The sequence below is a fragment of the Serinus canaria genome, chromosome Z (assembly GCF_022539315.1).
Source record: "Serinus canaria isolate serCan28SL12 chromosome Z, serCan2020, whole genome shotgun sequence".
Taxonomy (NCBI): Eukaryota; Metazoa; Chordata; class Aves; order Passeriformes; family Fringillidae; genus Serinus; species Serinus canaria.
This window is the reverse complement of record NC_066343.1, coordinates 8632210-8649446: the sequence shown is the minus strand read 5'-3', so window position 1 is coordinate 8649446 and position 17237 is coordinate 8632210. Positions and strand designations below refer to the sequence as shown.

The following is a 17237-nucleotide window of genomic DNA, read 5'->3' as shown; positions in this document are numbered from 1 at the left end:
GAGCAGTGTGGTCAGGGCAGTGGGGACAGAGACCCCACCAGGGATGGGCAGGACACTGGAGATGTATTAAGTAATTCCTCAGGAGATTGCATGTGCAAATCTGTAACAGCTCACTGGCAAGAAAATAATGCTTCACACTCCCCCACAACCTACTGGTACATCATCCTCTTCATTTCCATCAAGATCTCACTGATGCAGACCAAAATCTGACAGAAAGAAAAATAATTTACAGAAGCTGTAATTACAGAATTAGGGAAAAAAAGAAGTGTGATGGAAAGCATGGCTATCAGGACAGTTATTATTTTTGCATTATTCATGGGTGACTTCTAAGGAGGGTGCCAAGTGACATGGATGATGACAGGGAATCAAAGGATGCTCATGACATAAAGCTGTTTTCAGTCTACAAGCACACGTGCTCAGCCATCTCTACAACTGCTTATCTGCAAATTTAAATGAAGAAATACCAATGGTATGTTACACAATTAAGGAGAACAGCTGTTGAGAAGCCTGACAGAATGCATTCAATATAAAATACATTTTTCTTTTGCACATTGTTGTAGATACGTGATGCTCTCAGTCACTGAGAGATTAATGAAGATATTAAATGACTCTGAGGGATACAAACTTTGCATTATCCTAGAAAGAAAAGCCAGTCCAAAGTGATTTCAATACTCAGTTTCATAGTGGTTTCTAACTATTTTTCCCCCTTCTCAGTATCAATAGGTAACTGAAGCAGCCAGAACAAATAATCACTGAAATCCTCCTTTCCTTCTAGGGCTGGCTCACAGGGGAATGCTGCACACACCAGCACCCCTGCGTTTTAAAAGAAACATTTCTAACAGGATTAACTTTCAAGATGTGAAGCGCATCGATTTATTTTTTTTTTCTCCCTGAAAGCCAGAGGGAAGAAGAACACCCACTCTATCTTTTCCAAAGCTTTGGCTGGACTGACAGGACAGGTAGGACAGAATCCCTGTGACTCAATGCAGGCCCTGGGGAACCAGAAGTTACCAGCACCCCTCATCCCTAGACTTCATGGACTTACAGAAACTCAGGTATTACAAAAGGTCATGTCACCTTACCTAGTGAGAAATACCCAGTAAATCTGCTTTCTGAAACTCAGCAATGATACTCCCAGTAATATATCTGAACTCCTCAAAAATACTTGTTACATTGCTGAGGACAAATACATCACTGACTTTTAAATTAGCAGTACCAATGCTACTGGGGGTCAAGAGAAAGACCAGCCTATGAGGGCAAAACATTTTGCTGAAGGATAAATTCTAAGAGCAGATACTCAAATTAAGGTGTTTCTTTGAGATTCATCACTACTAGCTGGAAGAAGGTGAGAAAACAGAGACAAATCAACACCTTCAAATATGCACAGGCTTGCACTCACTGCTTGGGACACCAGGGAGGGAACTCAAGGTAATTAAGTTAATGTGCATTTGTAGCTGAAGGATTGAGGCCAGGAGGGATTAAAGAGCAGGAACTATAGCAACAGAGTAGGGACAGTGGCTGAAGCACTCAGCACAAGTGAACTTTTCCCCTTTACACCTGTGGATGCCAAAGACAATCCAATTCTACCTGTGACTGGGTCAAGTCATAGGATGGAACCGTTTCAGACAGGTAACTCCAGCCACTCACCCTCACTGTCTGCAGCTGGTCAGCAGAGTTGCAAGCAGAATTTCTCCTCCCCTGGCCCCTGCAGCACCCTGGGGAAAACCTCTCCAGCCCATCAGGGGCAGCAGGAGGGGCTCTGTGAGTGCCCCCGAGTGTGAACACCTGCCCTGCACTGCCTGAGGTGGATTTCCAGGGCACATCTCCTTCCCTGCACACACAGGGGCTGTTTGCAGTCAGACTGCACCCAACGTGCACGCACCCCCAAAGGCTGTCTGGTGGAATACTGCTGTCTGGCAGTATTCCACGGATAAAAGATGCAAACCTCACACTGCAGATGCATGTTTCTGGGACATGAACAGAGACATGAAACCAAATTAGCCACAGATACATGCACAGCCTGGCCTAACTTGTTCCTACAGAGCCACAGAACACTGTCAGAAGCAATTACAGCTCAAACGTACTGTGATACGTCCAAGACACAACTTTTCTGGAAAAAACAGAACAAAATAATTCCTCAGTTTAACAACACTAACTACAACTTTAGCTTTTTTTTTTTTTTTAATCCAAACCCAAGCTATCTCCACATGATTAAAAATGGCGCAATGTACTTAATACAGCACCCTGTTCTTCCCCAAAAGATGGGAACAATTTACCCCAGAGGTGCAATTACATGATTGATTGTGAGCATAAATGAAAGGCTTAAGTAATTCTTGTTACTCTGGCAGTAAACAAAAATACAATTAAGGGGGAACAAAATGAAGCAAATTACTGTGCCATAAAGAAGTAACATTTCTGAAAATTACTTTGGGGTTATTGACAGCTAAAAGTTCTGTTGGTCTGACTCATTGTGCTTTCAATACAAACAATACTTTCTTGGCATGTCAGTATATAAAATTCTCATGTGGACTTGCCATTCACTTGGGATTGCTTTGTGAGAACAGCTCCCTTCTTTTCTGCACAATAAATAAATCAATGTGCATGGCAGAACCACTAAGCTTTACCACAGACATAGAAAATAAACAAAGACCTGAAAAAGTACCTTTGGTTTTTTAATTTTCTGACCCTTATCTTTCAGAGTCTAACTGCTCAGGTAAATTGAGAGACTTTCTTCTATTTGTTATAATTTTTTCTTTTCCAAAAGGAAGAGCTGAATGATTTAAACATTTATTTTCAGGTTTAAAGAACTTTTTTAAAAATCTCCAAAGTTCTGGTCAAAACCAGGTTCTGTACAAACAAGTTGTTCAGCTGAGATAAACTCCTCCACAGTTTTGACTCAGTGATCAATCTCCTGGTGATTTCTGTACACACCTGCAAAACCTGCCAAACACTGCTGTCACCTCCCCACTGGTTTCACAGCCTAGATTTTTCTGATTATGAAGAAGCTATCTTGAATAATGTCTTCATTTGTCTGAGGTGTTGTGATTTTAACTGGTATTTCTAGAAAAAAATATCTCCATTACCTTACCCTGTAAGCTTCAAAAAAATCATTAAAGCTTAATAAAGAAATACATGGAAGCAAGGATTTTTTTAAATGTAGATTCTGGTCTTTAGAGTTAAAATCAGAAAAATTCACATGTGATATGAAAATGAGAGGTAGTATTTGCCTTCCTATGTAATTAGGATGATTTTTAATAATGGAGCTTGTTATTTATTTATTATTTCAAACACAACTATTTCCCCCTCTGTGCTTCTGCTGTGCAGCTCCCTCCTGATAAGCCAATGAAACTGGCTGAATGAAATCAAGTGTAACGTGGTTTGCCTAGTTACAAAAAGTTAAGAATTCTTTTTGCCATGAGAGGTTGCATCAATGGAACAGTCACATCCATTAATACTTGGAGTATTATTTTGCTTTTGTTCTCACGTAATTTATCTCAATGTATTGCAAAGAGCACTTGGAGAACATCCTCCACTCAGTTTCCAGTCTGACAGAACATTCTTTTCCCTGCTTCACATACCCACTCCATCCTGTGCTTTCTGAGTTTCTCAGGAGTTCTTACAAAATATACTCTTAGCATGCCCAGAAACATTTTAACCTGAAAGTAATCTAAAGTAAGCTATTTCTTAAGTGTCTTTCAAACTTGAATGATGGTAGCATTTCAATGAAGAAAAGATAAAATACAAGCATCCCAAGTCCATTGTCCAAATGCTTGCAGGTATTCATCCAAAATTTGCTTTCCATCATGAGTTCAAACCTTACTGAAATTTGTGATAATGCCATAGGTATGCACATTTCATCCAGCTAAAAAAAAATGTTTGTCTACTTGTTTCTTTCAGCTCCACACACTTGTGAAACAGTAATATGACTTTGTCAAGTTGTCAGAATTAAATAGCTAAATGCATAGTAAATAGTAAATGCATTCAGGGAGGTAACACTCACAATACATCTATTATAAGGCCTGACCTTTTGGAGAGTAATTCCACCACTTACACATCAGAAAAACAGATATTTTAATAAACCATACAGAAGAAAGTACTTTGGCTTGTTTGGTGCATGGCCTCTCCAGAAGTCTGGAGTAATCAGCTGAGGTTTTTTGGGTTCTTTTCAGTTTCCTTTGAAGAAATCTTCCGTCTCTAAGCCGTCCTCTAAGCCCTAACAGCAATTCTTTCCAGCTTCTGGGGAGAGGATGAGGGCTCCACTCCCCCTGCACAATCCTACAGAGACAGAGCCACAAACAGTCCCTTCCTTTCTGCCCCATAAATCTCTGTGAGGTGAGACCAGTCAAGGCAGAGGAAAAACACGAGAGAGGATCCACAGTGCCTGTAGGCACATCATACCAGAAATGTCACCCTGGCACACAAATGCCCCCTCCCCTTCCATCTCTGTGAGCCCAAAGGCATGTGACTGTTGTGGCTCTCTGCTCACGGGATGATGGAGATGAGCAGGGCCAGGCACACCACTCGAGCAGGCATTCAAACACTGATTTATTTTTTAATACCATTATGTTGTCTCCCACGCGAGTTTTGTGAGGTTTTCACCACGTGAGGTTTGTGCAGCACTCACAAACCTCGGTGGAATGGGCCACACCTGGTCTGAGTGGGTTTCAGATCAGCTGAAGATCCCACCTGAGCAGTGGCACAGCAAGGGAAGTACAGCCCCCAGCTGGCAGAACAGCACCGAGTTCCCTCTTAGAGGGACTCTGAGGAAATGTCTTGGCTGCTCCAGCAGCTCCCTAAAGATAAAAGAGACTGAATCTCACCAGTGTCACCACGTTAAGCCACGTATATGCATAAGTAATACCCTTTTTTTTTAACTTGGAATGCATAGTATGTAAAAAACATGCATGGTCACTGTGTCCAAACACTGGGGAGGGCAGGAGCAGAGCTTTCTTCACACCAGTTCTGCTTCCTGGAAAAGGATTATCTCATGGGCACTCCTGGGTGCCTCCAAGGCAAAGTGTCACACAAAACCAGGGTCAGCTGGGGTGGAATATCCAGGCTGGACTGATGACAGAACCCCCTGAGCTGGAAGGGACCCCAGGACCATGCAGTGCCACCCCTGCCCTGCCCAGAGCCCCAGCAATGCCACCCTGGCCATCCCTGCAGTGCTGTCCAAGCTCTGCTGGAGCTCTGGCAGCCTCGGGGCCGTGCCCATTCCCTGGGCAGTGCCAGCAGTGACCCTCTGGGGGAAGAACCTTCCCTGATCTCCATCCCAAATCCCCTGCCCTGGCCCAGCCGTGCCCTGGCCCTGTCCCTGTCGCAGAACAGAGATGGGAGTGCCCTCAGCAGCAGCTGCAGCCCCTGCTCTGGGACTGGCCACAGCCTGGTCACTGACACTGCCACCCATGGCAAACTGGGTGTCCATCCATGCACACACCTGGGTGTCCTCTGACACAGCCTGTGTGCACATTTCCCCAGTGCCTGCAAAGGGCTGTGTTCACCACCTGAGCTGTGTCACCTGAGGCCACAGCTGGCAGGACACAGCTGACACTCCCATGGACCTCCAGTGCAATTTCCAACAGGACCTTCACTTGGAAAGGCTCTCCATTGTTCTGCTGTTGCCTGAAGTGATACTGAACCCATCACCCAACTGAGAACAGCCACTGCAAGGCACAGCGTGGCACTGGCCCTTGGTGGCTGGAATTTGTGTGACCCAACTAAGGCCAGTGGGGAGGGGGCTGAAACTCCTCCACTATTTCAGTGCTCGGCTGTCCAAAGATTTCTGTGCTCTGGTTTTAATTGAACAAACTGCTATTACACATGTTCCACATCATTCTACAAGAACAACGGGTTAAAAAATACCAAAACAGTGATGTAATTTCAGACTGAGGGATATTACCTGTCTGAGGGACTCTACACAGACAGGTAATACAGGCTGCAATTATACAACATCCTGCCCTAGGCAAGGTGAGCAATCAACATCTGTTTTCACAACTTTTTCACAAATATAAAGGAATCTGAAACGAGGCAGTACCTCTTGTCTAACTGCAAACTCGGCAATGAGCAGGGCCCTCCACGTTAAAAACACATTTAAATCATCTGTTAGTTACAAGGAGAAAATGCAGAGGAAAGTTCTTTACATCTAAATACAGACCATGTGGTGTGAAGGGACTATCCTGCACTGCCAGCCCCTCCATCCCTGCCTTCTCCACATACCCTAAGACAATTCCAGGTGTATTTGATGCCGTGAGGATTACAGTCATGCTGACAGGCTGTAAGCAGCAAGAGCACTCTTTTAAGAGAGGCCAAGTGCATGAGAGGATAGTTTCCACGGCTCTGTTTATTCCTGTGACCTTTCAGCATGAGGCAGACCCCCTGCAAGAGGCAGTTCTCAAAGGCACCTGAGGCACAGGTGCTTCATTAGTCCAGGTAACTGAAGCTGCACCTTTAACTGCATTTACAGCTTGGCTGGCATGAAACCTCACTGCCAGGCGTGGGTCACTGTAGTGGCTGTGCTAGCTCCCTGAAATAAGTGAAAATAGCTCTTATTTCCACACAGGAAAAGAAATCCAGGCAGGTAAGTGCTCTAGGAAGGAAACTACTCTGTCCCTGTACCATCACCTGGCACTGGCAGAGGGTGCTCTCCTGGACAGAATTCTTTCTGATGGCAGCCTGTGATGTCCAAAAATTGATCCTCAAAGTCTTGAAGGCACTTGGTAACCTGAAGTGCTAATTATCTTGTGATTTGAAGATGTTTTGCCTTCAAAGTGCTCTAGCATTCTCCCTCTGCCTCCCAACTTTGAACATGGAACCTCACAAACAGCTCCACAGGAAATAGGATAAAGCCTCCTAGCAGTGGGAAAGTCTATCAATAATTGATTAGAAGAGGGACCTCTGCAGAGGTCAGCTTTCTTCAGCAGCTGAACACCACCCCTCCCCAGGGCATGATTAGGCCAGCAGAACTCCTGTCATTAATTCCTACACACATGGATGTCCACCCTTGCTTTGTCTCCCTGCTCAAACACACACAGAAACAGCATATTAATGTCAGGGCCTCACTGACTGTATTAGAACTAACAAAAACTGAAGGTTGATTTTAAAGTAGAAAATGAGCCTGGTTACTGCAACGACAAACTTGGTTGGGAATTTTCAAACATCGGAGAATTAAATATCCAAATCCCATTAAAAGTCAATACAGATGGAATGTCAACCTCTTCCAAACCCCCCTAAATTTTTCAAATACAATGCCACTGATCAAGTTGAAATTCTTTAGGAAAAGATTGTAAGAAAACATTATCCCTTATTGGAGAAGGGAAAAAAAAAGAAAATACTAACCAGCAAACACCCTCAAAATCCTGTGTCCTTCCCCTAATCTGGGCTAGGCTCAGCACTGTCCCCTGTCCTACCTACCCAGTAGTGAAGAGAGATCATTCCAATCCTCACTCTACCTGTAAGCAATTCCTCTTGCATCTTTCAAAACATTTGGTGTAATCCAGTATGTAGAGTCAATTTAGAGATGCTATCCTATATAAGCACAATATATCACAAGGAATAACCATAGTAGCAGCCTTTCAATTTCCATGGAAACCCTACTTGGAAAGCACGACACAAATCCTGGGGATACAAACCCTTAAATCTATATAAATTCACACTTGGAAGATGCAGTCTACAAACCAAAAAAGGGACTGGAAAAAGGTTTATCAGGAGCTCTTGGTCACCATGGTGCACAGAACCCCCCATAGAGCCAGCCTGTACAGCACCACAGATCCCTCCCTGCATCCCTCCCTGCATCCCTGAGCATCCCTCCCTGAGCATCCCTCCCTGCATCCTTCCCTGCATCCCTGAGCATCCCTCACTCTCTCTCCCTGCAGGGGTACCACACTAACAGCATCTCCCAAAACATCAACACAGCAGTGAAGGAAGTACCTTGAAGACTAACACCTTCCCATGGTAAGTTTTAAAAGCATTAAAAATGTGCTGAAGTTATCAGCAAGAAAATGGAAATTCACAGGTTATTCAGCAAGACCTTGTGGCCTGGCGTGGCAGTGCAGAAAGGAGGTCTACATAGCTGTTATCATAAAAAAAAGTTAAATTATAATAAAAAAAATCCAAACAAAGCTAACCTGCAAAGCAAAGCACAGAAGGTGAAAACAAAGAAAAGGAAAATTGGGTGGGAGTTCAGAGAAAGCCTCTGATCTCTTCCAGGTCATTCTCTACCAGAGGAGAGGACAGAGCAGAAGCTGAGGCTTTAGAAAAAAGCATCAAACCTCAAGCAGGACATAGTATGTGGCAGCTGGTTTGCTGATCCTTTCCTTAAACCAGACAGTAAAAACTATTCCATGGGTAACTTCTTATGGCTGAGAAATTCCCTGAATGCAACACCACATTAACCCCCTTGCCGGAACCCTGAAAAAAACCAAAACCTCCCCCAAAAAAACCCCAAGCCAACCAAAAGAGAGGTGCCCCCTTCTTGGATGGCCCCTGTATATCTTGAGCAGAGCCTTCTAACCTGTTCCTTTTCTCCTTTTTCTGTCCTGTTACCTTTTAAATGATGCATGACTACTTCTATCTTAAAAATGAATTATCAATTTCATCCTTAAATTGATATTGAGTCAATTAGTTTACTCTAAACTGCTGGTGTAATTACAAGAATTTCAGTAGATCTTCCACATATTTATCTGGTGTTTGACACATATCACATTAAATGAGGAAGGGCACATCCAGCTGAGCTTCTAAAAGTAATATAAACAAGGGGAAAAAAAAATTCAATCCCTTGCGTTAGAATGTGACTGGGCTACAAATTACATGGTCTGAAAGCTCACAGAGCTAAAAACACTCTGTGTCTGCTTGGCTGTAAGCCTGAAAGCAGAAGTTCTGCCTTTGCACACACTACTTTATCAGAAAAGTACTTGGGTTTTATTCTAATACAAAGAACAGTGGAGCAGAATCAGGGAAATGCACTGGGGAACAGGTGGAACACAGAGGAAGATACAATTTATTCTCTTTCAAGTAGGCCCAAAACAAAGCATCTCTCCCAAAGCCTGTGTCATATTCCTTAGTATTTTTTGCAGAAATCACTCTTGTGCAATGACAGCCTAGGAAAAGCAGAGGAAAGCAGGTACTCAGCTGGAGTGTGTGTACAATTAGAATTTGAGGGAGTGAGAAGCCAAGTGAGGTACTTCATGTTCAGCTACAAACCCCAGAGGAAGACAAAAATCATCTTCAAATGCTCAGTGATGCTGTGATGCTCCTCCTGTATCATCAGCCAGGCCCTGTGTATCTCTGTGTCCCCACAAGAAATGCTCACCCCACCAACCAGCCCAGTACTGCCAACAAGGGTGGGGAGAAAAGGGAAGCATTTTGAATTCTCATCTCCAGTTATTTCTGGGAAGGGGATACAAATTGTTTGCTACTGTGCTTGGCACTGACCTGCACCAAGGTGTGATCCTCATTTGTTTTTGTTGTGACACAGTGGAAAGCAAGAACACAATGCTTTTATAGGATGAAGCAATTGCAGGTGAGTAGTAGCTCAGGTTCTTGATTAAAAGTCACCTCTGGAATGCACACTGCATCACACAACAGGAATTTCCAGAAAGTCTTGCTTAGGCACCTGATTGCTGTGAAACTTATCACCACACAAGATAATCCACCTCAAACACCATCAGTAACACAAAACTTTGACTAAATAAAGAAATTATTGAAGGAAAAGGGGGGAAACAGGGCAATAAACCCTAGCAATATTAGATTATACTATACAGAGTTCTGACTCTACTGATACTTTTTACAAATTAGTCAGCAATGTCTCAAGCATGAGACAGTGAAATAAACTGTCATTATTCATTCTTAAAAGGACATCAAGTGAGGAGTAAGTGCGTTTGGGACTGATAGTACAGGAAGGAGATTAGGCATGAAATATATGCAGCCCTAAATTTTCAGTCTGTAATATTTTGAGTGTATGCAACAGAGCTTCAGAGCAGAAATTGTGACATGATTTTAGAAAGTGACAACATTCATTTTAGGGGAAACATTTGGCCCCTACCCAGCAGCATAAATTTGGCTGAGATATCCATTCAGGCAGGTAAGCTAGACACCTGGATGTTAATCAAGACAGACACATTAAAATTCTTACCCCTTGAAGAGACAAAGATTACAAAACAAGTACCAAAGCTTACCAAAGAACTGGAACCAAAACCTAGCAATGAACCTAAAGTGCCTCTAAAATGGAAAAAGGAAATTTCAGGTATAAATTCTCACGTTCTAAATTAAAAAATAAGTTATTCTTTGATACACACACCTGCTGCCACAGTAGCATTTCCAGTTTTGAGAGGTTACCTGGTAAAAATTCCATCCACAGCACCAATTGTGGCCTCTTCTGCAGGAACAAAAGAGCCAATCTGTGCCATGACTGTGATCAGTGCCACTTGCTTGATGTAGGAGCTCTTCCCTCCCATGTTGGGCCCAGTTATTATCATGACCCTTTCACCATCTCCCTGGAAACACAAAAGAGTGGTGAAACACATTGCCCTGCACATGGTGCTTCTACCAGGAAGTCTGGTGTGCTTACAAGGATACAGGACAAGTCTGCAGGGTTAAACCTTCTATTCTAGGTGAACAGCTCTGCTCCATTTGTAGAGCTCATCACATTCACCTCTCCAGATATTATCAAGCCCCAGATGCACCAAAATCAACTTGGATTACCCTTGAGCAAAATGGACCTTCCTGTTCTCCACCAAGGAGCCAAGCCATAATCAGGGAACTGGGTCACCAGCACAGGGAGCAGGGAGGGATGCTGAGGGATGCAGGGCTGGATGCAGCCAGGCCAGAGGAGGCTCCAGGATGGGCAGAGGGATGGATGGAGCAGCTCTGCTGGCAGCCAAGGCTGGCACAGCTGGCACTGCTCCCCCGGGCAGGAGAAGCTTTGGGCTGAGCTCAGGGTGGCCTCGCAGGGCCTGAAGGGGCTGCAGCAAAGAGGGACAGAGACAATTGCCAAGGGCTGCAGGGACAGCCCCAGGGAATGGCTCCCAGGGCCAGAGGGCAGGGCTGGCTGGGACCTTGGCACTGAGGAATTGTTCCCTGGCAGGGTGGGCAGGCCCTGGATCCCTGGCACTGCCCAAGGCCAGCCTGGACACTGGGGCAGGGGAAGGTGTCCCTGCCATGGCAGGTGAGGAATGAGATGAGCTTTATGGTTCCTTCCAACCCACACCATTCTGGGATCCTGCAGAATTCCTCTGGAGAAAGGGAGAAAATCATGAGCTTCCAGCACAGCCAGCACTGCCCAAATCTGGCTGTGATCTGGATTTCTCTCCAGTCTGAGGTCTCATTGTCAAATGGGAAGATCTGGTAGGCAAAGACCCGACCTGGATTTTACACTCGTAACTGCTGGCTGGGAATGACAAAAGGGCATTCAGAGTGGCTCCAAGAAGGCTTTGAGACATCCCTGAGTCTGGCAGCACTTGACTGCAACACAGTTGCTGTGAGCAGGCCATGCCCAGTCTCCCATCAGTGTCTCTCATCATTAAAACCAGACCCAAGAAAATGAGATCAGATGCAGGAACTCATCTCAGCTGTAAGACTCCCCAGGGTACTGCTATGTGTCCGCAGCTCCACGATAAATGTGTGCTCCTCAAGTGCAAGACAACTGCTGATACAAAATTAAAACTTGTCCATGAACCTATAAAGCTTTCTCACAGCCTGAGTCGAGACTAAGAGCTTGAGTTATGCAAGGACAGCACACAGCTAGACTTTCCCAGGGGTGCATCTTGAAATGCACCAAGTGCTGATCTGAAGAGAAGCCAGCAGTCTGCAGTGCCCCTGGAAGGGGCAAGGGACACAGGACAAGCTGTGCCCAGTGGGCATCAGTCACACTAGGTGGGGAGCTTGGCACTGATCAGGCACTGTGGGAACAGCAACCAACAAATCTCCCTGCTGCAGACTCCTCACAAACTTGGTGTCAGACTGGGCTTTCATTCTGTTTATAGGAACAGACACAGAACACTGCCAGGACTGTCATTTATGTTATAATTCAGGCATTACAGAAGATACAGGACATCAGTGTTCATTATTGGTAAAAAGCTGATCAGCTTTTGCAAAAAAACCCCTCAACCATACAGAAGTCACAATGCAGTCAAAATGTAAAAAATGCCATTCTTGGGAATAAAGGATTAGATGTAACAAAGTGCACATGAGTATATGAGAAAATTCACAACATTCCAGTCTCCAAAGTGTAACTCAGTACTGCTCCTGGAACTTTGACAGGGCTCAACCCAGCAGAATTTACAGATCCTCAAACCCAGAACGAGTTCACAAGTTCATATCAGGATCCATGAGTTTTCTGCATGTGTCTGGTGTCTGTCCAGCCTCCCTCCAGCCGTGCTGTGGGACTGATGGCTGCTCTGCCAGGGCTCTGCTTCTCAGAGTCTGCTGCAGTACCAGAGCAGAGAACCCTCTGTCCTCACAGCTGATGCAGCCGTGAGCCAAAATCTCATTGCAATCCATGGCTGAAGAAAACAATTCTGAAACAACCCACAAAGGTTTGAGGAGAACAGGGGGAATGGAAAAATAACCTGTTTATTTCAGGGGAGTAAGGAAAAAAAAAAAGCTTTTCCTCAAGTTAGATATTTGACAACATTTCAGCTGACAACATGACAGGAGATGTATTTTCCTGCTGATTCAAACACAGCAGTTGAAAACTGGAGATGCTTTAATAAACTGGTTCCCACCCACCTCTCTCAAGAAAAAGAGAACTCAAAGAACTGTAGAAGCAGAAGTGATTCTGCCATGATCACTTGGTTTTGTAATATTCAGTATTTAGAAAGCCAGCATAAGAATGGGACTAAAGAGGGAAAAGTGCATGATGATTCCTGAATGACATGCTGAATTTTTTTGGAAGTGCCATCTGTCGCTTGTTTGGAGTTGACAAATAATTTTGAAAACATTCTCTGATGTATTGCAAAATATCTGTAGCATTGTTCAGTAGGGAACAGCACTTTAAACTGCCCCCCAAGAAACACACACAAACCTGAATGCTGTTTCTACAGCTATGTCCTGCTCTGGCAGCTGTTTCATACCTTTCCTACATTTACTGCATAAAGAGGCAGAGAGAAGTTGTGAGGATATCTTTTACATTCATTAGGAACAGCTATTTAATATTTATAAAAGTATATGGAGAGATAAATATTTAACGAAAAGCTTCAAACAGGACTGTAATTTAAAAGACAGATCTTAGTTTATCAGGAAAAAAAAAGGCTGTATCACACTAATATTTCCATTGAGAAAGGAAACTGCACAGTAGAGAAACACATTTAAAAAAATACAAGCAATCTTAGAATTAATCTGAACAATTGAACCTATAGTTTGTATTTTGCAAATGAAAAGATTCCAAAAACCAGACAGAGTTTGTCAAAATGTAGACTCCCTACGATGGCACTGTTAAAAACCCTGAAATTATTCACTTGTTTTTTGAAAATAACCGTTGGATTCAAACACCTGTTTTCCTAATTTTGAGATTACCTTTCATTCCTTTATGCCTTGAGACTGAGCAAGGCTGTGAAGAGAGCATCTGGCAGCAAGGAACCAGCAGAGGGACAGAACAGATGTGGTGACATCTAGCAACACGTCTCTGAAATGCAGCCCAGCAGCTGCAGGACTTAAATCACCACTTTCCCCTGGCTGCCCAAGCAGCTCAGCCCAGCCTCCTGCCCCAGTGATTCTGAACTCAGCCTCTGGGTACTCACTGCGAGGCTGGTGGTGTTTGGAACATACTGATCCTGCTCTCCCAGCAGAACATCAATCACAGGGTGCCTCCCATTTTTTATTAGTATTTCACGACGATTGTCTTGCACAGTTGGTCTGCAAAAGAGGAAAGGTATTCATTTCAGTGTTACTGAGATTAATTCTTTGTAACTGTGTACGTAAAACTACTGCAACTGAAGCCTGCAGGACGGTCACCTGTGATGTAAGCTTTTGTGGGAAAAGATACAAACTATGAAAATTAACTACTTCATCAAGCATTTCTAAGGAAAATACTTTCTCTGAGAAAAAGAAAGCCACGGGATTTTAAGACTGAAATGAGCTAACACTTTGGGTGGACTTCAAAGGGAAGATGTGGGGAGTGAGATTTCTCTTGGGTTGAAGAATGATAATGCAATTTTAAAGGAAAATGGAGACCAAATAAATGGCATCCTACAAACACAAAGCACCAGAAAGAGGTAAAACCTGATAATGGTGAGGGGGTTTAGCACAAAGGTCACTCCAACAATTGTACAGCAGGCATAAAACCAGTATATGGACAATATTGGGCCTCTTCAACAGCATTCCCCAAACTGAAATGCACTGCAAGTCTGCAGAGTGGACACTCACAGAGCAGATGGTGACCTCTGGGCTGCCCACAGCATCACCTCCAGCCCTGCAGAGCTGCCTGTGCCAAGGAGGAGCCTCCCAGCACTCTGCCAGAGGGGCTCAGCTCTCCCCAACACCTCTGCCCTGCCCCGGCTCCGTCACCTGCCTCAGGCAGGGCCCTGGGAAACACTGCTCACAAACCAAAAAACATTCCCCCAAAATAACACTGAAGTCCAGACTTTCCTTCAGCAGCCCCCAGAATTAATTATTGACACCTTCCTGCAGCTGAGGCTTCACTGAGACGTCTCCCTCCTGCTCGTTTACTCTGAGCCACTGTGAAATTCAGTGAATTATTTACATTCTGCACAGTGAATTAATCACATTTCAGTTTGTTTTCTCATCTCAGCACACCAAAATAAGTGAGCAATTATTTTCAAAGAGATTTTGATAGAGAAACACACAGGATCCCACGAGCCCAGAAGTGATCAATATTGTCTTTAATGATGTATCAAAGCAGAGGTATTTGCAAGTGGATTTCTCTTCACCCACCCTACCTGTGTGTGGTCTGGGGCAGGAGCAGCAGCTCAGCTCTTACACCTGAGCCCAGCTGAGGCATATCCACTGCTCTGCAAGCTGGAGCTAATATTTAATTATTAGCTCCAGGTAATATTAATTACCTGGAGCTAATAATTTTATTATCCCAGGTAATATTAATTACCTGGGATACACCTTTCAAACACACCTCAGACACCCCAGACTCTAGAAACACACCATAAAATCAGACCTAAGAATAAAAAACCAATAATTTCTTTACAGAAAGACATAAAAAAAGTCCAGCATTTATGTACGTATAAGTAAGATATCATCTACTAGACTCAGGTCAAACAGCAAACATCAGTTATGTCAGACTGGAACTGCAATGCTAACAGATTTGCATGAAGTCCAGAAGTGCTGCTCTGCAATATCAGATTGGGTTGAAACTACTGTGAACAATCTTAATAGTGATTTTTATCACGGCACACATATTAAAACTTAATTTATTCAAAGTACGCTCTTATAATTCCGTATGAAATGCTATGAAAAACATTAAAAATTGATTACCTGCAGTAGTCTCCTTGTTTGGCCACCTGGGCCAATGAGAACAGGCAGTCCACAGTTGCTAGGTGACAAATGGCTTTAGACACGGGGTGATAATGTTCACTGAAACGACTGCATCCAAACGGGGAAAAGTTACACAAAAACAGGGAAAGAAGTAATTCTGCACAAATACAAAGGGATTGTCAAAATGCACCCCAGGCTAGCTCCTCACAGGGCTCCTGGGCTCCTTAAATCACTCTGAGGCCAAACCTCCCAGCAGTGTATCAGACAGAACATGAGGCCCTCAGTCAAGGGGGACTTCACCTCCCATTCTGACAGAGAATTGTTTCCGAAGCAAAGAAAATCAGGCAAAATTAAATTCATTAGACGGCTCATAAGGGTCAGCAGTTGATCCCTGCTGCCTACATGGGGTGCACAAAAATGCCACAATTTATCAGAATTTATACAGAACACCAGCAGCTGAATCCAGCTGTGGATTCAGGGACAGTCAAAGAAGAACCAGACCAAGAGTGTCTGAACACAGGAGTTGTCTAAAATTTCAATGAATTATGGAATCTACAGCAGAAAATTCCAGAGGTAATTTTGAATGTAAGGTGCTGCTTCCCCAGTACAATAAGGGCATTATCAGGAGAACAGAGTTTTCAGTGGAGTTCATTCTCCTAGTCCTCTGGAATTTCTTTTTTCCTGTCTCCTAGTCTCAATGCTACAATACAGAATATGAAACCAGCAGGGGAGCAAAATTTAACAAAAACATAAATGAATGGAGGGGTGGGAAAGAAGAGCATTTTCCTACACCCAGGTCTTTCCTTTTTGTCTCCTGCAGCACTACTGAGACCAGACAAGTGAAGATGGACACAACTCCTACAGTACTGCAAAGGAAACACAACTGCAGAAGTGTCAACTGGAATGACTTTTCAGTTTCTACTCAAATTTCAGAATTTCTGCCTCCTAATGGGAGGCAAATCCAGTGAGACAACTTGAGCAGGGACTTGTTAAAGCCTTGCAAGGTACAATTTCAGCATCTCTGCAATGCATGCAAGTAAAAAGTTACAGATAATCAGAGAACTGAAAAACTAAAGGCATTCAGGAGTTCAGGAAGTATTTTTTAAACTCCCATCCTGAAGATCCTTTGGCTAAACAGGCAAATAACCCCACTGAAAACTCTGATGATAGACAAGCACATGTGCCAGATGTGAGGGGCAATGAAACTCCCACTACTTTCTAACAAACTCTCATGGTCAATCTAGCTTATAAGATATTAAAAAAAAAAAAAACTACTGTTTAATATTAATAAGTAATATAATAAAACCAATGAACCCCACTAGGCTCAGTTTCACTCAGAGTCAGCTGTACTTTGAGATTGTTAATGCTGTGATTTATTTCTCAGAGTTTTGGGAAGCACCTTGCATATTTAAGGGTGTGTTTTCACCAGCACTTTAACAGGTAGATTCATCAGTGCTGGTCTCAGGAGCGGGGCTCAGAGCTTGGCCCTGCCACGCTTGAAAGGCAGAGCAGCACTCTAACTGCGTGCAGCCAGCTGCTGCGCACAGCTGGGCAGGGCTCTCTGCAGCTGCAGCTCTCCCGTCCCGGCTGTGCCCCGGGCAGGGCCCAGGGGGGCAGGCACTCACTCCAGGAAGCAGAGCCAGCCAGCAGTGCAGTGCAGGGCCAGCTGCTCACGGAGCTGCTGCAGCTCTCGGTAGCTCTCGGTCACCAGCGGCGAGTGGAAGCGGCTGACGGCTCTGGTGCTGCACGGGGAGACACAGACACACAGGGCTCTGTTACAGTGGTTTTCTGGGGTCCCA

General features: G+C 44.1%; 1 protein-coding gene across 6 annotated transcripts in view; it reads right to left on the bottom strand.

The window, feature by feature from the left end:
• MSH3 (mutS homolog 3) overlaps nucleotides 1–17237 on the bottom strand; it is a 102006-nt gene that overhangs the window by 8598 nt on the left and 76171 nt on the right. For all 6 annotated transcript variants that reach the window (XM_050987455.1, XM_050987450.1, XM_050987453.1 and 3 more), the window contains 4 exons: nucleotides 17064–17180; nucleotides 15439–15546; nucleotides 13734–13848; nucleotides 10333–10490 (listed from right to left, as the gene is read on the bottom strand). In XM_050987455.1, the coding sequence (XP_050843412.1) occupies nucleotides 10333–10490; nucleotides 13734–13848; nucleotides 15439–15546; nucleotides 17064–17180 (498 nt within the window). The remainder of the gene's footprint in view (nucleotides 1–10332; nucleotides 10491–13733; nucleotides 13849–15438; nucleotides 15547–17063; nucleotides 17181–17237) is intronic.